This window comes from Microtus oregoni, unplaced genomic scaffold (genome assembly GCF_018167655.1).
Source record: "Microtus oregoni isolate MIOR12 unplaced genomic scaffold, Mior012 000009F_ref0000495, whole genome shotgun sequence".
Classification (NCBI taxonomy): Eukaryota; Metazoa; Chordata; class Mammalia; order Rodentia; family Cricetidae; genus Microtus; species Microtus oregoni.
In genome coordinates, this window is record NW_024543068.1 from 8,502,768 (window position 1) to 8,526,812 (window position 24,045).

At 38.0% G+C, this 24,045-nt stretch overlaps 1 protein-coding gene across 34 annotated transcripts in view; it reads right to left on the reverse strand.

Moving 5' to 3' along the window:
• Nrxn3 (neurexin 3) overlaps positions 1-24,045 on the reverse strand; it is a 1,564,636-nt gene that overhangs the window by 365,446 nt on the left and 1,175,145 nt on the right. For all 34 annotated transcript variants that reach the window (XR_005974847.1, XM_041658568.1, XM_041658546.1 and 31 more), the window contains one exon: positions 54-235. Coding sequence is in view for 33 of the 34 variants with exons in the window: in XM_041658568.1 (XP_041514502.1) it covers positions 54-235 (182 nt within the window). In the remaining variant the exon portion in view is untranslated. The remainder of the gene's footprint in view (positions 1-53; positions 236-24,045) is intronic.

Sequence of the window (24,045 nt, forward strand, 5' to 3'; positions counted from 1 at the left end):
TCAGATCACCAGGAAGACAAAAGATTCCAAGCCAAGGCTGGGCAGGTACTCACTATGTGAAGCTGGAGGAAGTCTCCAAGTCCCGGGGCGCTGTCAATGCGCACCAAGATGCCATCCTTCACAGTGGTGCTGAAGCCCACAGCCAGGCGATCAGAGCGTGTGCTGGGTCTGTCATTCGCTGGCCAGGTGTAGAGGATGAGGCCACCGCTTTTCCCAAAGATGTATGTGGCACCAGCTGTAAAGGCAAAGAGAGAGGGTACATTAGGGCCACCATATTATGTACTGATTGTTCCAGCACACTGTTGAGACTGCAGGAGAAAACCTTCTCCTACTGAGCAGTATTTAGTTACTAAAAGGGATGACTTTGAAAACCTCAGAAGGTATCTTTCTCTCCAAATTAAAGTTGCTAGCAATTGGGAATAAATAGCAAAATAGATGTTCCAGAGAGACACTCAGTACCTTCGGTTCCCGATGCATAACAGTGGAGCATGGGTGATACAGTGGATTATGAACTTTGCTACATGTTAATAAACAATTTTCCCTCTACTGTAGCAGCAGAGTACACCAACCATTTGGCTAGGACAAGCATGAGACAGAAACATTCTCTCCACCTCTGACTGTCAGAATATTCTCATCAGTTTAGTCAGCTGTACCACAAGGCCTGTAAATAAGTCCAAAGGTACTATTGCTTCTGCAGTCCACAGAAAGGAAGCGTGGCCTGGAGACAGGAAGCTATACAGGTATTGCACGAGGAGGATCTGGGCCCTTTGTTTGTCCCGGCCTCCCAGCTAGCTTATACCCAAAATAATTGCACAAAGACTGTATTCATTTAAACATTGCCTAGCCTGTTAGCTCTAACTTCTTATTGGCTAATTCTTATATCTTAATTTAACCCATTTCTATTAATCTGTGTAATGCCATGTGACTGTGGCTTATTGGCAAGATTCTAATCAGTGTCCATCTCAGGCAAGAGATCTATGGCGTCTCTCTGACTCTGCTTCCTTCCTCCCAGAATTCAGTTCTGTCTTCTCCGCCTACCTAAGTTCTGCCCTATCAGACCAAGCAGTTCCTTTATTGATTAACCAATGAAAGCAACACATAAACAGAAGGACCTCCTACACCATACAGGTGAAGCAATCTCTCTATGAAATGTTTACTAACAGTAGTGTTTTTCCTTCCCAAATTTTGGATTTGGGAATTTCACCTACATAAAATTGAGCTATTCTATGTTGGGGCTCCAGAGTAAACATCAACTTTGCTTATGCTTCTTATAGTTTATGTGTAAGGGCTGCAGACTACTTTAGAGAGCAGATATTAGGGTGTCTGAGCCTTGACTCTTAGAACCTATCACATGAAGTCATATGTGATTTTCCCAAACACGGCACTTGCTAATGTTCAAACATTCTCGGATATTTCAAATATGGGGTTTCTAGACTAGAAATGATCTAGATGGATAACTGAAAGCATGTACAAATTTCATTGTTACACTGCTATAAACATTTCTGGAGTTGTCCAAGAAAACGAATCCTCTTCCTCAATATTTATTTAGTAGCATTTATCTGATATTGGCGAAACAGTTCTCTATCTCTTTTTAGAAATTAAAATCCAAAAAGGAGATACAGGAGATGCAGAAAACCATCTCAAGATAATGACTTTTTAACCTGACAAATTATGTGTGGTTAGGTGTATCACTGCTGTTACTATTTACTCGTGTTTTTACTATTACCAACATTGATCTTGGGATTACAAGAATATATTAATTGAAGCTACTTATAAAACCAAAAGGGAGAAAATGAAGAAAATATTCTGCGACAGTTGGTCTTATTTGTCAACTTGATGGAATCTATTAATTACCTATGAGTAGAACCTTCTGGGGATGGCCATGAGAGACTGTCTAGAATGGATTCATTGAAGCATAGTAACACAACCTGAAGGCAGGAGGGTGGGGTCATGAATTAAATACTAGAATGAATGTCAGCTGAGCACTGTAGTGTTCTCCCCAGCATCTTGACTGCTGATATAATATGATTGGTTATCTGTAACATTTGCCACCATCCTTTCGCTGCCTGATGCACTACATCCTGGAACTGTGGGCCAGAAAAAAATTATTTTTCTTTTAAGTTGGTTTTTAGCACAGGGCACTTTATCACAAAAAGGTGTCAAGTAACTAATACATATTTGCATTTTAAAATATTTTAAAGTCTATCTTAAGAAACGAGTATCTTCTTCTAAATCGGGGTGAACCTTTGAATTTGGCAGGCAAAATGTACTTTGACGTTGTAGCCTTGGGGGTTTGATGCCAGTTACCAGAAGTGAGTAGTTTTGTATGCTATACTTCTTAACATCCAAAGAACAATTGGTAATTGATTTTCCCATGTGAATCCCAGGGAACTTTGTTGTGATAAGTACACACTAGTTTTGTAAACATTAGATAGCCAAACTTCAGCATTTACTAAAACTCTCAGTCGCCGATCCATATCTATTGTCACAGTAAACTTACAGAAAATATTGGAATAAATTGCGCTGGTTGCACATTCAATAAACTACATGGCTTGTTTAGAAATAATAGGCTCATTTGGGCTAGAACTGGGAGTTTATGTCATATGCCATCCTTGTAGGAGCACTAAGCCATCTGGGATGTGTGGAAACCCACTTTCCTTTTTGAAAGGTCACCTATGCGACTTGTTTCCGTTAACTCCATTTGTACATCACAAGCAGCACAGAATTTTTGTCACTTTATGAGTTTCTCAGTCCTTAGGGGAGTCTCCAGAAGCCCACCAGAATCATCCAGAAGAACTGGGATGATGGTATGCAAAGTTTATGTTAATTCCATATGCAAAACAATGTTTGCTCCCTACTACCCACAAACACCCTCAGAGCTGTTTAAAATTAGAAATCTTGGTAAAAACAATTTATGCTTGATATCTCTCCATCTGTGAAGAGTTTAAACAAGTCCTTTTCTGAAGATGATCACAAATGTCACCATTGCTCTCTATTCTTTATTTGGAAAACTGAAGGTTAGTCAGTGATTAATGTAGAAAATCACCAAAAAAAAAATGCAAATCAGCCTGTGACATTTCATGCCAGTTTATAAAATCTTAACCAGTTCTGTCCTACATTCATAGTGGATTGGCAACAGAAGCTCATTCCTACAGTACCAGGGAAGAATTTTATCGGCACAAAATTAATATTAAACATGCAGAGCAAGGCACATGACTTTATATTTTACAAAGCCTTTTCTTCAGCGTTAGGTGGGGCTCAGCAATGGCAGGGACCACTTCATCAAACGTTTTACAGATATGGAAGCAGAAGCTCAAATGTCTGTCTTAAATCAGGGACAGCCAGTCTTAATTGCACCCAAGAGCCTTTTTTCTTCACATACCAATGCAATCACAGAACATGATTCAACAGTGAAGCTAAGTTCTCTGCACTTAGCCTTACATACTTCATGTCTTCTAAGGCTGAAATAGAAGACAAGCAAAGCCACTGCCCCAGGGCTGGCAGGCTGGCAAATAGCATTCTAGTTTTCAGCAAGCAGGAAACTTCACAAACTCTCTTTACTTCTCTGTTTACCCACTGCTCTGTCCAATAATTTTCCATGCATCACATAAAGAAGCTGTTGGATGATAATTCACAACCTCTTACATATTTAGAAGTCATGGTGGTGCTAATTTTAAATCAGTAGAGACAAAAGCCTCTTTATAACATTAGCACATAGGTTCAAAGGCATTGTTTATTTTCTAATTCTGGATTTACAATGGCATAATCTTAGATAATTCCAACTTTGTAGATGAAAGGTATAAAAAATACAATATGCCAATATTTGGTATCTTCTACACGGCAGAAAGACTTGTTCCTGTTCCTGGGATTTAGTTTACTAATAAGGAGGGCCAAACTTTGTGAATAGTACCACACCCCGAAAATACTATTAGATGAAATTAATTAATTGCCATTATTTTCTATATTGACTGTGCCATTTTTCCAGTTTTCATGTTTTTGCTATCTTAAATGGCTTTTAGAAACAAACACAAACTTTCTGTTCATTTTAAACAAAATGGGTCTAGACCTCCAAAAAGGACATAATTACATTGCTTTAAAATTTCAAATTTAAAAAACAATTTTGCTATTTTTAAATTACAAATCAATGTTTCAAGAATATCTAGGCAATGCTAAGAGGCTCCATTGAGGATCTTCACCTCAGAGCCCCATGACACCAGAGTTGGGGTTGTCTGCCCTGAGCTTGCATTTCTGTTGGACGGGATCTGACTGGATTCAGTATGGTGTTGCCAAGAGCAGGTTACATTTATGCATCATCAGAACAATATGATTTAATACATTCGAGTAAACAAATGGAAAATAAACCAACCGAATTAAAAATGGCTATGCCTGCCTTTGGGTCATTTAAAAAAAAAAAAAACAAAAAACAAAAACACAGTCTTTATAAAGAGCAGTGTGAGGCTGCTCTGCTGAGTCTTAACCGAGACAGTATTTTAAGAATGAAATCCTGCATAGTTCCCTTCCACCAACTGAGATTTAGTAGGTATTTGCATTATCTTCTGATCTGTCACTATTTCACCCACAATCCACAAATAATAGGCTTAGGTTACGACTTCAAACTGATTAGCTATATACTCAGATGGAAGTGAAGGTGCATTAAGAATTGGAATTGAAAAAGCGAAGCTGTGAGGTGGGGGCTGGAGCATAGAAAAGTCATTTGGATGGAGAAAGGGGGTCCACCATGCTGCAATGGAATAGAAGCAGGAAGAAGTTCTAAAAAGTAGTCGAGCGTAGGCGTATAATGTAGATAGATGATTTAGAATTTCATAAGAGAACATAGATAGAGGATAAATTTTTCTAGTTCATGTTTCTTTACAGTATTGTAAAAGCAATGACAGACTTTTTTCTTATTATTATTTTACCAGAATTTGGTTGTTGATAACAACTCAACTTTTCCTTGTTTGGACCATTTAGAAAATAATTGTGGCTATTTTTTTTTTTAACTTAGCAGCTCCAAGGCCCTCTGTTTATAATGATCTTTCTGCCTCTAGGCCCACATCCAATTCACTTTTTTTTGGATGATCACCAAAAAAGTAGTATTAAAGACTTGCTTAAGATTCACACACACACTGTGTGTGTGTGTGTGTGTGTGTGTGTGTATTTATATGCATATCTGTATGAGGGAAATTTAAGATAGAAAACATAATTGACTATCTGTGACTCATTTGTTATTTTGTCTATCAAATAATTATAGGTAACATGGCTTTGAAAAGCCTTCAGATACTATTGTTTTATATTTTAAATACAAACCAGATTTCTGGAAACAACTTTTATGGTTGTTGGAATAGAAATGCTTTCTGGAAGTGCTACCTGTGAGTGCTAAATTTAGCAAGAGCTAGATAAACTTCTGGAAGAGAACTAAAGCATGGGAGTAACAAATCAGTACAGTGAGTGTACACTCACATACCATATGGTATGCAAAGCTGGGCAAGAGATAGAATTCCACTGCTATCCTGGCCTCTTTGAACACTGAGAACATAGAGTCCTATATGGCAGTGAGATAACACCACTGTTCCCTATGACTTCCTGGCTCTCTCTGATCAGTCCTTCATCAAGCACCATGTAGAGACACAGTTGTGATCTTTATCACAAAAACTGGCAAATGCTATTGGAGAACAAATGGACTATCAATGACATAAAATATATTCCACCAGGAAATTTTCTTGCTGCTATTACAACTATATTTAATTCATATCATAGAGCTAATAAAAATAAAATAGAAAGACTTGAGGCTTACAGCTGACTTAATCTTCTTCCAGCTTATAAAAGGACAAAGCTAGGGGATGTGTCACAGTTACTTATGCCTTAATGAAATAATTTCTCAATTATTTTCAGAATGATCTATCATTTCTTCTCAACCTCCTTCTTATTTCTGCATCTTTGGGGTGGCGTATCACATCCATCCATTCCTAATGGTAGGAACTTACATATCTGTGGCACTGTGTGTTTTCAAATTACCTTCTCTGGGAGTATTTCTTCTGAGTCACCTTAGCTCAGCACTCACTGAAATTTTAATGGAATTTTTTTTCTTGCTGTTTTAATTTTTAAAGAAATAATGAAACTACAGAGATTCAACAGCTTGAGGGGGTGCTATGTGGCGGGAGGAGAATAAGGTCACATCTTGACACTCTTCAGCCTCACCTCCTGTCTCTGTGCACTCATGGGATCACATGCCCCAATGGAGGCCCTAGAAACCAGCTGCTACATAAAGAGGAGGGAAGGATGAGCGACAGATAAAAGTCTGCAATCAAGACCTCAGCAGCACAAAGGCAGACACCAGGGGAGAAGAGGGTAACTGATGCAGGTGTTACCAACAGCCCTCCAACGAACTTATCAGAAGGATAGTTTGCAGATCTGTTTCCCACTAGAAAGTTTTTTTAAAAAAAAAATAAAAAAAAGCAATGATAAAATGACCTTAGATAAAGTAAAAAGAAAGCACTTAACCTTAAAAGAGAAAATTCACCCATTTTTGAACATCATGTCCCTTTAGCAAAGAAATAAGTAAATTTGCTGCTTTTAAATTAAAGTAAGCAATACCTAGGAGTGAAGTGTGGCCCCAGGGAAACCCAAGCTCTGTTTCTTAAGCAACGATTAGGGATAGATTTGGGGTGGGGAGGTTCTCAAGATAGGGCAAATTTCTTTCTTTTTCTTGAAGGAAAAGCAATGATATTTGAAATTAATCCTTCAAACAAGTGAATATTCTAAGGTACCAGAAACAAGAGCTTCTATGTAAATGATTCAATGAACAGCACCAATGCTGATTCAGTATAGTACTGAATTTGTTCAGCAACATGGGAGTTCAGACATGCCTAATGAGACCCCTGGGTATAATATACAATGTCATAGAACACCTTGCGGCAGGAAGATATAAAATTAACAAATTAATGAAATGCTTTTCTATGAAAGTCTACTATTATTTAGTTATAAAAATAAATAAAACCATACAGGACCGCTTTTCCTGGAGATTTGTTAACTGCTAAGCCATCTCTGCAAATATTCTTGGAACTGGTGAGAGCAATGCTAAGGATTTCCTGAGGAGAAATGAAGAACCCACTTGCTTCTTCTAAAGCTTAACAACTGATGGACATATCTATTTCTGTGTTACTTTTTGAATACCTTTACTTCCCCCAAAGTCTGAGTAATATAAAATGATACACAGTTTCAGCAGGCTCTCAGAAACACAGGCAAACACACACACCCTCTCTCTAAGTGCCAGGGATAATGGTGTTTCCAGAAACATAGCACTTTGGAAGCGTCATATCAGACAAGCATAGAAGACAGGTAGGTATCTTTCTCATAAACTCCAGGATACCACTGCCAAGGATAAAGAAGATGTTTGGTGGTACTTAAATTGATCTGAAAACAAGTCTGGAGGCACTCTCAAATTCTCCTTAGTGGAACTGGCTCTTTTCCTAAGACCTCTGTCTTATGGGGCAACTTTTTCTTTTGCAAACTCTTCTGTGGTACTTAACACTAATCATGATACCAATGCTAACAGTGGGATCAATGTTCGTATCAGCTCTGTGAATGAGTGACTCCCAGCACACAATATAGTTTTCTAAACCTGTAGAGAGGAGAAATTACTGCTGTTTTCAATCACTAGCATGAGACAGGGAAGCATCACAGCTGGCATGGGTTACTTGAACATATTTTCTCTCATTTTTTGAGACCAGAAGCCTGCCTCTGTGGCTTACAGACAGCCATTTCCAGCCTCGCTGTTTGCATGGGCTAACACGTGAGTGACACCAGATGGGTACTGTACCCATTTGTCCTAATCTCCTGTGAAGATACTAGGCATATAGGATTAGGAATTACTCGTGTAAACCCAGCTTAATCCATTTACATATTCAAAGGCTCTATCTCTAAACATAGTCTACAGATTTTTCCTATCTGTGGGGGTTCTTGGACCAGTCACCATGGATACCAAAGGATGTCTTGGCATGAGTTTGTGAAAACACCGTTCAGTTCCTAACAGTTCCTGTCTCCATTTTAATGATGAGACAAGTCAAACGGTAATGTGCCCAGGAGTAATTATACCACACTCGTAAAACTGTCAATTTGGCAGGTCAACCTCCACTACTAGATTTATAGCAGAGATTATCCCACAGCCAGCAAAATTTAACTTTCATAGTAGCCATACCGGTTTCTCACATAAGAAAACAAAGTCCTAGGAAATTGCACAGTATGTGGGTTTAAAGAAATAAATATTAATATTAAGTTTTGTCGTCAAACAAGATGAAAATCCAGAGCCCTTCTGTACTATGAGTTTCTGAGGGGTGAAGCTGTTTAATTTATCTCTTGGTCAACAATTGTGTTTGGAAAATAAATCTTGCTGAGTTAATCATCCTGGCCCGCCTCTCCGAGCGCATCTTCACATGGCCATTCAGGCATGGGGTAGGACTGCAGATGAAGCAAGAAGAGGACACAGCACCATCATCCAGCTCAGCGATTTGTCACCTCAACGTGGGAATATTTTATAAATACTCATCAATTAGGGTTCATAACGATGCACATGATCTAGCAGCGCACAGCTTTCAATTTATAAAAGAAAACTACCCACACGCATATCTGCATGATTTTTCTTCAGTGAATTTTTGGCAGGCTCAGATAAGAAAATCACACCCATTTTGTGTCAGATTGTTTTCTGTTACCCCTTAGTTCCTAAATCACATCACAAATTGGTTTTATCGGGACATGGAGGGGAGAACAATGTGGTCTTCATTTTATTTCGTAGAGCATTAGCTAACAGCAAAGATCATATGTCCATGTCTGTTCGGAAAATACAAATGAATGAGACAGAAAGCAAAAGTGATCATCTGGTGATTACTCATCAGCCTTTTCTGTTGCATTATTTTTTTCCCCCAAAACACAGATGCTTCTAATAGCATCTCTAGGGCTCAGGATAGAAGAAAGCCAAGTAGAAGTTCAAACTCCCTTATTTTCTATTTCTTCTTTTCTGCCACGGCTTTGAAATACCTTTTCTGAGAGCAATCAAGGGGTTTCACTGGAAAGAAATACAGATGAAAAGCAATGGCTTTGATTTAAATGCCTGATTTATATGGACTTCCACACTTTCTAGGGTCAGGGACTATGCAAAGATAATTTTGGTGCTTTTGTGGCTCTAATACATAAAACATGATTTTCCTGAAAAAGTTGTCTAACATTTTTGAAGGGTAATGACACTGAATTGTTTAATACACATTCTCTAACTAAAACCCACCGCAGAGTTAGGAAGGAGGAAGGCGTGGGAACTACTATGGCTGCTTAGTAGATAATCCTCATTTATCTTCACTGTGCCTCAGTTTCTACATGGTTAAAAAGCTGATAGGAGCTCATGAGACTCCTGCCTTAGCTGAGGAGATACTGACAACTGATGGAGGCTGTGGGAAGGCTGGCCATTTTTATTTGGGTGTACAGTCATTGGTAGTTTTCTCATGAATAAATGAATGGTCCCACACCTGTGCACATTTAAACAACATTAATTGGATGGGGAATATATTGATAAAATAATAAAGAACAAAGGCTGGCTATACAAAGTGCTTACTGTGAAAATACAAAACTCTGAGTAACAATCTCCACAACACTCACAAAAGCTAAGTATGGTGGTACATGTCTCTAAACCCTAGGGAAGCAGAAATAGGGCAATCCCAAGGCTTGCTGGCTAGCCAGGTCGGTCCAATTGATGAGCTTCAGGGTCAGTGGGACCCTGTTTGCCCACGATGAAAAGTGATAGAGAAAGAGGCCCAATATTCCCTTCTGACTTCTACACAAACACACACGCGTGTGCCCATATATATGTACACATACAGGGACAAACACAACATATTACACACACATACACACAGTCAACAAAATTTAAATAATTTAATATTGCCATGCTCTCAGGAGTAGCTCAAAGTAAACTGACATCCCTCTTATCTTTGTAACTGACCTGAACATTTGTTTTAACATAAGGAACAAGAAATCCCTTTATATGTAAGTTATTGTTTTTCTCAAAACTAGTTGATTTGAATGAAAATTATCAGCTTTAAAATAATGTACTCTACTATCATGGCCAAGAGGAATTACTGAAATGTTAAAAAAAATTCTGTAGTGATAAAGAGTCTGCTAGACATTCAGAAGAAAGTGACTGACAAACTGCCAATATAGGCAGAAATGTCTTTGAAATTTCCTGCTTTGTGGGAAAGTCTGCTGGATACTATGGGCCTGTAGGCTGAAGATGGATGCCCCAACAGTACAGAAGAACTTTGAGTGACTGTCCAGGCAGCAAAAAGTGTCTGTCAGTTCTATAGTTTTGGAAGCTGTTTACAATGCACTTCCTATTTACATAGGTAATATTATTTCCTTCTGGAGTCTTTGCTGGAGTTGAAGAATATATAGTTATAATGTAGTTTTTCTTAGTTATGATAAAAGATAGATATAAATACTGTAACTGCAAATCTTGCTTGATACCTATTTTGTTATATGTAATTTTTCTGTGTTAAAGTTAAAACCTTCCTTTTTATTTAAACAGAAAAGGGACGGTGATGTGTGATTACCCTCTGTATGCTGCGAATACCATTGGTTAATTAAGAAGCTGTTTTGGGCCTGTGATACCATAGAGCAGAGCTAGGTGGGGAAAACTAAACAGAATGTTGGGAGAAAGATTGCAGAGTCTTGAAGAAGCCATGGAGCTGCCGCCAGAGATATACATGTCAAAACTTTGCCAGTAAGCCACAACCACATAACAATACACAGAATAATAGAAATGGGTTAAATTAAAATTAATAGTTAGCCAATAAGAAGCTAGAGCTAATGGGCCAAGCAGTGATTTAATTAATACAGATTCTGAGTGGTTATTTCAGGAGTCTGGGCGGCTGGGAAATAAACAAATGACCTCCTACAACAATAAGTTAGAAGCCCTGATGACCCTCAATGGATCTGAAGGTAGAGGAATAACAGGTTCTGGTGAAATGAATTGACTAGGAATGACTATATCAACAACTCGGGAGTAGCCCCCAAGAGAAGAAAACACACAGTAAGTTTTTTGTTTCTTTACTTGTTTGCTTGCTTGTTCATTAAGACAGAATCAGATGCATCCAAGGATAGCTTTCAACTCACTCTGTAGCCTAGGCTTCCATTCTTGGTCCTCCTGTTCTCTACTTATTAAGTGCTGGGATTTACACGTGTATGTCATCCTATAAGCGTTTGTATTTCATATTGGGACACTTGGTGTTCTGGGTGCGTTCTCCTGACAAAAGCTTATGGATTTTATAGTTAGGGTATATAATGGACATGCGGAGGTGAGGAGAAAATGTCATCTCTGAGGATGTAGGTCCTCACCTGACACTCATACAATATGTCTTGATTGGGGCCTTCTTGAGTACCCGACCTATAACATATAAATTTCTGTTGCTTACAAAGATCAGTTTAGAGCACTTGGCTACAATGACTTATGTGAACTAAGATACTAAAATATCCAACATCCTATTTCCCTCTCTCTGAAGTTAAACTTTCAGTTATTGTACAAAGTAATGGGATTCATTATACTATTTTAATACTTCTTATTCAACCCCTCTTCTGTTGTCTCCCCACTTCCATCATGCCCTCCTTTGTTTGTCCTTTCTTTTAATCAGGCTGTCCCCTGGTTGCATGTTGCACGTATTTTGTTATGCTCTCATTTGCCATTCCCCCTTAAAATGTCTTAATCCCATGGTCCCCTTTTCTAACATGCACACGCCAACAGATAGCAAACATACAATCACAAAGCCGAAACAACTTAGATAATTTCTCTCATGAATATTCATACAGTTTTGTGAGTAAACTCAAGGCTGCATTAGAACTTGATTCCAAGACTACGAGACATAGTACATTATAACTTTATAGGTAGCTACTCACCATAATTTATTATTTCACCTAATTAAAGGAGAATTAGAATATAATTTTATCTAGGATTTAACAAAATCCTAGAGCCATTCCTTCCCAAATTTTAATTAAAAAAGGAATGAAGTAAGGTGTTTTAAATATGATAGCAACTGTCAAAACCAACTAACATCAATCACACCAAGCAATAAAACACACAGCCTTTGACGGTGAAATCAGGGAACAAGAGGTATTCATTAGTACAGTATTACCAGACATTATGTAGATGTCTCATTAAAACAGCAAAGCATTAAAATAAAATAATCTGTAAATACTGGAAAGGAACACAGTGAGTTTCAAAGGATACATGAACAAATACCTGCATATACCAAATAACTCTTCAAACTCTATTAAATTAGTAAGAACAAGTGATAAGGTAATGTAAGTTACATACATGCAAATCAATCACTTGTCACCCTCTCAAAATTGATGCACTAATTTCCAGGAGAATAATAAAACCATTTGATGGAAAAGTAAATTTTTTATTGGAAAATTATATATATATGTGTGTGAAAAGAATGACTTTGGATACTTGTTTTACATTATTGATTAATACTCAGATTATATAAGCAAATATAAAACAAATTTTTTTAAAAATCCACTTAGACAATGGGAAGGGTTAAAGATGTTATTTTGCGGTAGGACATCTTTGGCATGTGCAAGGCCCTGGTTCAATCCCCGGCAACATCAAAGAATGAAAAATACCAGGGTAAACAGATGGACAATAAAGGCATGAGAAGACATTCCATGTGACTAATTAATATTGAAATGCAGATCAAGCCTTCCCCAAAATATTCCTTTTTAAGTATTGGCAAGGATATAGAGGATACTTTTGTATCATTAGTGGGAATTTACAATGTTGTAGCCACTGTGGAAAATGAATGGCAGTTCCCTAACACACACATACACATTCACACATTTACGTGGTCTGTTTAGTTTATGTCTATCTGTATTCTGGAATGAGTCAAAAACAGAGACCAAACTACATATTTGTATACCTCTTCTCATAATGACATCATTCACAATATTGAGAAAGTATAAAAAACTGAAATACCTCTAGATGAATGGTTGAAAATAATGTGATCTACAGATACAGTGAAGCACTAGTCAGCTTTAAAAAGTAACGTAATTGTGACAATTACTAGCATGTGAAAGAGCCTTGAGGAAATTGAAATAAGTCAGGCACAAGTCATATAAATGTCAATTCAGAACTAGAGAAAGGAGGGTAGTGGTTGTTTGGCCTGGGGAATGGTGGTTTATTTTGTGAAGAACTACAGTTTGTGATGCCAGAGAAGGTCTTGGAGGATGACACCATTATAATTAGTATCACTGAATAATACACTTAAATATGGCTAAAATGGCCAACTTTGTTATATATGATTTATCATGACAAAAAAATGAATAGCTTACCATGACAAGAAAAAAAAGACAATAAAAACAATCTATAAAATATCTTTACAAAATCAACAAGGAGGTCAAGCAAGAAAATCATCCTAAAATAAACTATAAGTTAGAAGGGCATAAAGTATTTATATATGATAAAGTCACATGACAATAATAAATAAGGACAATAAGAACATATTAACTCTGTCATTCTTTAAGGCAATTCCGAACAGAGTCTAATTGTTTTTGAAGTTCATCAAGGAAGATAAATGGATAAGAGCTGCCACAAAAAAATTTACAGTAAAGAATAAGGAGATAGGAAAGTTCAGAGCAAGCCTGTAATACAGGACAGAGGAGGACCAGGAAAACAACTGCGAAATGTAAAGACAGTGTCATCTACACAGTGAGTGTCAAGTAGCCAGGGGAACCTAGTGAGACCTTATCTCAAAACAACAAGAATATCAAAGAGATGAAAAGACTTTAGACATTAAAATTTAGTGATTGAACTGGAGTCAGAGTGATCTCTCATTGGTAAACAAATTGCAACAGGGTAGTTACTGAGAATGGAGTGTGGATTTATATTTACCCTAACCTAAGTCATGGAAGGGTCATTTATATGAAGGCCATCATTAAAGACTGATAAGGCATGGTGTAGTGTATTTGGAAAACACAGAATCATCTTTTTTTGTGTAGCGTGAAGGTTGAAGAACTGAGAATGGCAAAGTAGTTCTTGAAGAAAGCCGAGGAGAGCTGTTGAGTGCCCGGTGTCCTCGTAAGATGATGCTTACTTACACCTTACTGGATTTACCAGTCTTCTCCTTAAAGCAATTAGGGGTTCACAACAGAAAGCCTTTAAGGGCCACCCCTATGACTGCCAACATTTAAAAATAAATCTTTCTGAACACAAAAAAATTTAGAAATTGAAAAAAAATGTATTACCCTCCAATATCAAAGTTTTAACAGGAAATTTTAGTATTTAAAAAGTTAGTTTGGTCAGTGGGAAATAGGTGTGAGAAATAAAATGTAGTTTTTTTGTGTAGAAGACAGAAAGAAGAGAAACCACACTTTCAAAACTTATGAGCCCAAATATATTACATCTCATTGATGCTGCTTCTGTCCCATGCAACCAGCAAAAAAATGAACAATGCTCACTTCGAAAGAATTTTCTTTAATCTCTCGGGCCCTGGAGCGTAGCACTTTTGACACCTGCCCATGGCCCTATGTTTTAATTCATGAAGCCACATTGCGAGTCTATAAAAATTCATTTCCCACCACTCGTCTTAGCGCTGCAATGATAACTTTAGCGTTGATTCAGCAGCAACGATATGACACCCTACAAATAAACAGCAGTCGCTCCCATCAAAGCTTGAGGATCTGTTATGATGGATATATTCAGACACACCAGCCTCATTTTAGAAAATGCAATTTTATGGAAAAATACAAGATAATTGGTCTTTAGCTCTTGCAATAAACATAGATGGCACCTGCCATATTTAAATTAATACAGTGCTTCTCCACGTTAGATGAGGCCTTCTGATTGAGTCCGTCGCATGAAAAGACTCTGACACAACTTGTGTGTGCTTGAATTGTAGGCTGCTTTTTGATGTGGGTGCATATTTTTTTTTAAAAAAAAAATGATGTGCTACTTGTCCATCCACTAAGAAAGGAAATTGAAAGTTCTCTATTGAGCCACACATCCTGGCTGTCCTTATCTGTCTGCCTCAGCTTCTGCTTCACATTGTGCCACATAGGTGGCAGGTTTTATTGGGCACTGGGAGATGCTCCAAGGCAATGATGTTGGACCTGCAGGCTCTGCATGAAGGCCGGGTCTGCTTACCAGACAGCACACACACGTGCCTCTTGAGGATTTGCTCCCTCCCCCGCTGTCCCCAGTTCCTCCCACTCAGGCTGCCACCATGCATATTAAGTAGAACAGAGATCCATTTGGCTCCGTTATATTTCACCTAAACCAGAAGCAAGAACAAAGCAGACTCTGTTGAAAGTAAAGCGCAGTGGCCATCATGGCAGCGGGCCCTCACTTCCGGAGAAAACTTGACTCAGAGTGAGGATCTTCCTTGTGGGGCTGAGTCAAAGCTCTAAGAATCCACCAGCAATGGAGGCAGTGGGAACCTGAACACATGGCTGATGTGACTTTTGTATGAGGTGAACTTGTTTTCTGAACGGTTAGTCCGCCTCTCATTACCAGGGATAACCCACTTTCCATAAGCTACCTGTTTTAACAATGGATTCCCATGTGTTTACTCTAAAACAAATATTACTCCTAAGGTCATAATCTTTTGAAGGCAGTTGACAAGACAACACTGGTTCACAAAGATATGTTATCTATACTAGGAGGAAAGCCAGTCATAGATTATACTTTATTTGTGTGTTTGCTTTTTCACTACTTGGTATTGAGCCCAATGCATTCATCAGGTTAGGCAAGCATGTTGCCTCTAAAATCTACCCCTAGATCCAATTTTACTCTGAGATAAGTGCTCAGTAAGATTTCCAGGGTATCCTAAAACTCATCTTCACACACACACACACACACACACACACACACACACACTACATATGTTCACAAAGTTTAATCATCCCTAATTTGCTCCTTAATGATACTTACTGCTTGGAGATCAAATAATCACTATGGAGAGTTTGTTTTTTGAGAGGAGGTGTGAATAAAACACGGGAGCGGAAAGGACAGATATATGAGGAGAATTTGTATGCATGATAAGAACTTGGTGTCTGACAGGGACAGAAGGAAGATGACATATCTCAGGTAGGCCAGTTCATTTTCTGTGTGTTTACTGTAAAGATACTTTACTGGGTACAGAATCATTCAAATCTTTATATTCAAATACATGTGATAGGTGAAAACTCTTAAACAGTTTGCCCATTAATCACTAAAATATCTCAGCTGACAGAAGACTTTCTGCACACCACAGAAAAGGATCTACTTGGAAGTCTGCCTTTTGACTTCTCAAATGGCACAGCTTCCACTATAGGGGATACACAGATGGCAGTGGCAGTCTAGAGACCTGTCTAGGCCCCCCAAGCATGAGGCTGACAAGGCAGAGCACTTTCCACTGGAGGCAACGAAAGGAGAGCTTGGGAGTGGTCTGCTACAACCTAAATGGGATTCCTTTAGAAACACTGCAGCCGTGAAGACAAAGAAGTATAACAGCTATTTAATCATCTTCTCTATAAAGTGCTGATTTTTCAGACACTTGAGACACTCATGAGTGATGTAGGCACTGGCTCTGAGGAATTCGGAGCACTTCCTCACCATAGAGACTTTCAGGGCATGTATGGCCCTCCCCCAGGACAAAAGGGCTCCTGGGCTCAGTTACCATTTGTTCCGGGAGAGAATTTAGAGTCTTAGGGGCAATTCCTTTTACCCTCCCCAATAAAGCGCTTATGTTGATATACTGGCTGTGGTTGTGCAAAACAAATGTGTCCTTGGAAATCCGTGCACGGTGAACAGGCTTGGCTGGCTTGCTGTCTTTCTCTGATTTAACTTTAGTCATTTCCAGTTACTGTTAGGTATTCAGCTTCCATGCCAGTCTTCAAATCATCCCTGTTTGGCCAAAGGCATATGTATACATGTACACATCTATATATTTGTGAATATGAATATATGAATATGTATCTATGTATATACAAATGTGTACATATACACTTGACACATAAAGATACTGTTCTTAGATGTCTGTAAACTCAAATGCTATTTAAATTCACTGTTAACAAAAGAATTCTGGAGTACATGAACTATTAAAATGTTATTCTGTATCCTTTGCCTGTACAACACCTCGTTGTAGGAAGTAAATTAAGTGGTATTCTCATAAAAAATTTATTAAGCTCCTATTAAATATTAGGCAATTTTCTGAGTCCTAGTGAAAGATCAGAAAACATAGCACAATCCTATTATTAATAGAGATGGTATTTAATGGGAATGCCGGGTAACACCCAAATCAATAGGATATTAGGAAGCTTTAAGTGCTAATAAGGCTTGATAAAAAAAGGATGGCGTGATGTAAGCAATATCACAATGTAAACTGAGTGCCAGAAAAGAAAGCTTTGCACTTCCTGCAGGAAAGGGACTCTCATCAGAGGGAGTAATGGCAAGAGAGTAAGTCAATGAGTTCTTGGCATACTTAGCATACTTGGGAAAAACAACCAAATCAGTGTGTATAAAGTGGGGAGTACAAGGAAGGGGGTGTGAAAAAGATTGTTTGCAGGAGAGAGACAGGACTATACAGCCGCATAGGAATCACCTCATTGAAGTTAGTTCTTTGTCTGTCTCTGCTGAGATGGCAAAATAGTTCTTCAAATGTCTCTGCTAATAACATAGAAGTAGTTATGAAAGGCAGACAAGAGAGGAAAGTAGATGGAATAAGAAAAGATACAAACATAAATGAATGAAGTGATCATCTCTGGATATGTGTAAGAAGTGGGAGAGAAATTGCACAGACCATTGAAAACCAGAAACAATGGCTGAACATTTCTATGCATAAGATGGACAATCAAATGTGCAAACGATTTTTTCCAGAGCTATCCAATGATAGGAGTCTCCAAAAAGTAAAATTTCAAATCAGACATGTCCCTAGAGAGCCTAGAAAGTCACTGTCTTTTATAGATCCTTTCTAGATAGTTCCAAAGGAACCTACTCTAAGAAAGAAAGAATATATGGGAAAAAATCCGAATTTAGAAAATCTTACATGTTTATCTATGTTAATTAACTTATTTCACTTTGTTAAATCAGTTTTACGTTCTTGACAAGTTGCTGTCACTTCCAGTGAAAAAAATCAGTAGCTGTTTGGCATAGTGTTAGTAGTTTATAAAGTCATATTTTCACTACAAATACTTTAACACAGTTGGCAGAAATATACTTATGGACATTATCCTAAATGATATTTTTGATACATAGTTTGTCATCTAGGAAAATCCACTAATAAAATCATCCATTAAAATATGCCTTTGATCCCTAAAATAACAGGCAGACATAACTGAATTATTCCTTTCTTAAAACCCTGGAGTAAGGGTGGAGATACAACAGCTTAAATTGGTCATTCTGAGGGCTGGGGAAGGGGCATCTTCTCATCATCTAATTCACACAAGGTCTAACATGTTCACAAATCTATAGATGTGTACATATATACATAGGCCTTTGGACAAATGGGGGAGATGTGTGATTTGAATATTGGCATGGAAGCTGTTTACCTTACAGTAACTGATTAATAAAATTTAATGTCAACTTAAGGAGAGCACCAAGGGTTTCAGACAAAAGGTGAGGGAGGCTGTGGCTTAAAATAACTTTCTACAAATGGACCTTCAGTTGAAAACAGAGGTTGTAAAATGTCGGTTATAGAGAAGGAGGTTTTAAGAGTCATGTGCACAGTTAATACTGTACAGTGAAAGAAATCTGTGTGTAGAGTGGATCTCTTGTCAAGTGTTTTATCCACAACAAAATGGAGGGGGAAAGTCTTCAAAACAATCTTCTTAACACCATACAACTTAACAAGAAGTAAAATTCGTACTTATATATAAGAATTTACTATGGGGTATTTTAAAGAATAAAATACATTTGTCTAATATTTTGGAGATGTGAAAAGAAGGAAGGAATGAAAAGAAAAAGGATTAGTCTGTATCTACTAAGAATTACAAAACAATCTATTGGTTGCATCTTATGCAGAATGAATCTGAGTAAGATTACTTATTTTGCAGCAACTGCTTTACATTAGTATGGTTTAATAGGAACAACAGAAACAATATGAGAATAAATATAACAACCGTGGGAAATTTAGGGTCTCAGTCTCCAGAAACAAAGTAAGAAATGTAGGGGTCAGTAAGGTGGCTCAGTGCTTGCTACTCAAACGTACCCACCTGAATTTGATCCCTGAGCCCACATAAGAATGGAAGGAAAAAGCAGACTCCAGAATGTTGCTCTCTGTCCTCCATATACAGGGCATATATACTCCCTACACACACACAAACCCCGCAAATATATATATATATATATATATATATATATATATATATATATATATATAATACTAAATAAATAATAATTAAATAAATAAATAATACGTTTTTAAAAGGTTAAGTCCATCACTGTTTGAATAAATGAAATGTTTTCTTGAGACTTTGTACTATGTAAGCATAACAGAATAAAAATCAACAGATAGAAATGAAAGGAATCAAAAAAAGAGAGTTCTTGATCATCAGGAGTTAACAACAAAACATCATGTTGAAACGAGAGTCCTTAGAGTTACTTTTCAAATGAAAATTCTTCATATCCTTCATGGTCTTTATTCATTTCATTTTGCCTTTTTTAGTAGGAACATAGCTTCAATTAAAAAAAAAAAACAGTATAATTGACTATTTTAATTTCTGGAACAATACCTGGTACGTAGTCTACTTTCATAACATGAAACCAGCAATGAACCCTTCAGGACATGTGTCATTAGAACTAGAAGCACAGACTGGGTTGTCATTTATCATATACTGCCATCCATATCACTACTCCCATGTGGATTATTCTCTAGGGGTTGGCATTGCCTTAGAACAAAACAAAACTTTAAAATTGACCAAAGACTCTCCAAGGTCCAACCCTTACAAACCTCTCCTTGCTTCACCTAGTATTATGCCCCTTTTCCTCTGTTCATTCAAGACCAGGTGATCTTTTGAGAAGCCTCCGTTGGCCACACAATCACAGGTAAAGTCCTCCTTTCAACCCTGATTCTCACTTTCCATCCCATAACTTCTACAAATATCACTGTATATCTTCTATCTGCTCTGAGAATGAAGTTCATCATAGTGGTGTCTCCCTATTAACCTCACAATGATACCAGCTATCCAGACAATGCCTGGCTCAGAGAAAGGAACCCCATAATATTTTAGAGAAAAGCAAGCTAATCTTTAAGAACTGTTTTCAAAAACAAAGCCAGATGATTTCCTGTTGGCTATTTCTCATAGCTGTCATTGTTCATATCCATTCATGTGCTTTGGCTCCTGACACACATAATCCAAAGCTTATATTCACAAATCCTATCATAAGTACAAATTAATTTGATATACTCTTTTAAATTGGAAAGTAGCCTCTTCCTAGTTTCTCTGATATCTGATAAAAAGATTTAGTTTTGCAAACACCATACTGAACTCCTCCGAGGAAGTGGGGGGGGGGGGGCACAAGCCCAAACCTGTAGCATGGCCTCCATTGCAAAAGTGGCCAGAGAAGCTATTGTCAATATTTTCTCTGTCAAGTAAAGAGCTAAAAGTAAGTCATTCATATGAGCAGAGCCATGCCAGGGATAGGGTGCACACCTGGACCCCATCAAAAAGGAGGCTGAGGCAGGGTATCTTCAGAACTCAGGAGTTTGTGGATAGCTTGAGTAACATAGCCAGATTCCTGAAGAAAGAGATAAAATGGAAGGAGAGAAAGAAGGAAAGAAGGAAGAAAAAAGGAAGAAAGAAAGAAAGGAAAAAAGAAGGAAATAATAACGAAGAAAGGAAATAAGCAGAAAGTAAATGAAAGAAATAAGTGAAAGAAAGAGAAATAAAAAAGGAGAAAAAAGATGCAAGTAGTATCCTTCATGAGAGCATTCTCCCTAGGGTGTGGCAGTGAGAAAGTCAAATTCAATGGTGCTCATATCTCCAGCCCAGTGGAGCTAGATAAAAAATAAATAAATAAATAAATAAATAAATAAATAAAAAACAAACCCTCAGAATAAATTTCTCTTTCTTGCCTCTGCTCTAATTCAATGTATTTTATGGCACTCACATGCTTCAGTAATACAGAGGGGTTATTATTATCTTTTATATCGGAGAGTTGAGACCCCACCTCCCCCCCCAAGTACTTTTCTCTGTTCTCCCTCCTCTATAAGCAATGCCCACCAGCTGAACAACAGGGTTGGAAACAGGACTGTCACATGAAAACTCCATTTTCAATTTGGTTCATCTTCTCACTTGTCCAAAGTCAGGGGCAGGGATTCTAAGGACAGAGTTGCTGGTGGTGTAAATCAGATGAGTTATGGGGAGTGGAGGATAGTTAATCAACTGTTCTTTTCTCCATGGGAGGTAGCTGATGGTGAGCTTTGAAAATAGCCAAGGGTACCTTAAGAACATTTGGTAACTTTTGTCTTGCCCTGATAGAGTCACATTCAGGACTTGAAAAGGAAAACTTTCCATGTTAAGCTCTCTTAAATTTACACTTTTCCTCTGGGAAAATGAGCTTACTAGGAAAAACTTTTAGACTAGATAAGTGGTTTAGTTTTGTCTTGGTTAGTTTCCCTGACTGCTTAATGACTCCACTTACTTGCCCACTCCTCCTCATCCTATAAGATTAAATCCAGCATTGACTGAGCATTTACTACTATTCTTTCAATAAATGCCTCTTTGATAGGGTACTTGTCTGATATTTATAAAGTTCTAGTTTTGATCCTCACAATGGTATGAATTGGGTGGATATTGTGGAACATACCTTTAATCCTATCACAGAAGACAGAGGCAGGAGGATCACAAGTTCATAGTCACTTTCAAGGACAGTCTGGGTTACCTGGGACCTTGTTTCAAAATAAATAAACAAATAACCTAGGTCTACCATAGCCCAGATCATTATGTACGCATTAACAGTTCTAAGATACAGGAGGGTGCAAAAGGAAACCAAAGCTCTTCCACCCCAATCACCCCTGTATGACCCTGCACTCTCTCTCCTCCTGCACAAAGTAGGAAATGAATGAGCGTTGTAGAACAAAGCTAAACACAGGCATTACATAATTTCCTCATTTGTACAATGAGGAAGTTCCATCCCTGGATTCATAGGGTCTCCACTGCTCTAACCCAAGAGCTCCTGAATGAGCTCTCATTTATTGTAGCTGTATCAAACACAGCTTGGACTCGCTGACAAGCACAAGCTGCAAGAACTCTCACCAGCCTGTGAACTCTTTGAAGTGGAAATGATGCACACAGAGTCAGCCTGTGGCAGCAAGTCACAGATGTTGCTTTTGGCCTCACCTGATCATCTCTCTCCCCACTGGGAGGATTGCCAAAAGTACTCAACTTCATGTAAAGTGTGGTGCAGGCATTCAGAACTTTCAGGGCTGCCGCTGATCACAGTGAGGGTCTGAAGCATCCTCTACCCACTTATAATGATCCCCTGACAGGTAAAATGAGGAAGGATGGTGAAAGGAAAGTCTCAGTCTCAGGGACAATAAAATAACAGAATGAGAGAAGGAAGAATAGAAGGGAAAAAACAGGCAAATCAGAATTTGTATGATGGCCCAACAATGATGACTTTTCTTCCAACTTATTCTGGGTACCATATCTCAAAGGACCACTTCTGTGGAGAAATGAACAGTAACCCAGGTTTGTCAGTGACCCTTACAACCAATATTCTAATTCTTGCAATGGAGAAAAAAACTTTTTTTTTTTACTTTTGAGGAACCAAGGTTACCACAAAACAACAAATAGACAGGTGATAGATTCAGCATTCAGATGAGTGGTAATGTTATTATAATGAGCTGTGGAGGAGGCAGTTCTTTCTGAATATGCATTCACGATCTCTTTATGCACACAGCTTAACAGTCTTAGCTTGGTTCCATGTCTCCTGATTAAAGCACACTGATTTTCTAAGACTCTAGTACTTCTCAGCTCAGACGCTGCTGTAAACAACAGGGTGATGTAAGCAAACAGCACCACACAGGACCTAGTGCATTTAAGAGCTCTCTTTAAGTATACAAAATATAAGATACTTTCATTAGCACTAGCATTGTCCTAGTTACTACTTTTTCTTGTTTCTAGTCATTACACAAGCATTCTGTAAATTCACAGGAAGATCTTTTCAGAGGTGTCTACAATGCAATGCTCTTGACCCCCATGGTCTTTTCGGTCTCACCCCTGATCATATTCACCTGGCCTAGGAAGTGAAGAATTGAGAATAGAAGGGAAGGAAAAGAATGGCATACACTAGTAGCCAATAGGTCAAGGACATTCAGGCTGGTGAGACAGAGATCCTGTATTTGTAAAGGAAAAATGACTTAAAAAGCACACCCATCTTAAGCACTGACTTACAGGGAATTTTAAACCCGACTTCGCCTGAAGACTTCCCTCAATCCACATGAGGTTCTCTAATCTGCTTCTGAGATTTCTCAATAGTCAAGGATCATCTCCTGACAATCATTTGGACAGCTGCTTATTTCCCTCAGGATTTTTGAAGCAGGAAAAGAAAGAGCTAGCCAAGAAGCTAATACAGGGAGATCCCTTTCTCTCTGCTGGTTTTTGAGAGGAAAGACTTCCAGGAAGGCTCTCTGCTGCTTTCTTGGAAGCCCGTGTGGTTCCTTAAAAGGTGACTTCTGCTAACAAGGAAAATGTGGGCACCAGAACCCACCATGGCATTAATTCAGTAACAATTTTATTGCTGATTGGTTTGAGAACAAAACTGCTTTTGTCAATAATCAGAGTCGGGTTAACCTAAGCATTTCTTCCACTTTTATTCATTTTCTTATGTTATTCAAGGCTGTAGCAAGGTCAACATATATTAAATTTTTCTCCTGAATAGCATATGGATTTAGCAACCTACTACCAAGGGGCCATATATCTATAAATAAAGAACTAGAGGCATCAATGCCTTACCATATGCTGCCTAGTTTACCCAGTAAGTACTACTGTAAACACTTTTGTGAACACTTTAATCAATGAGGCTACTTT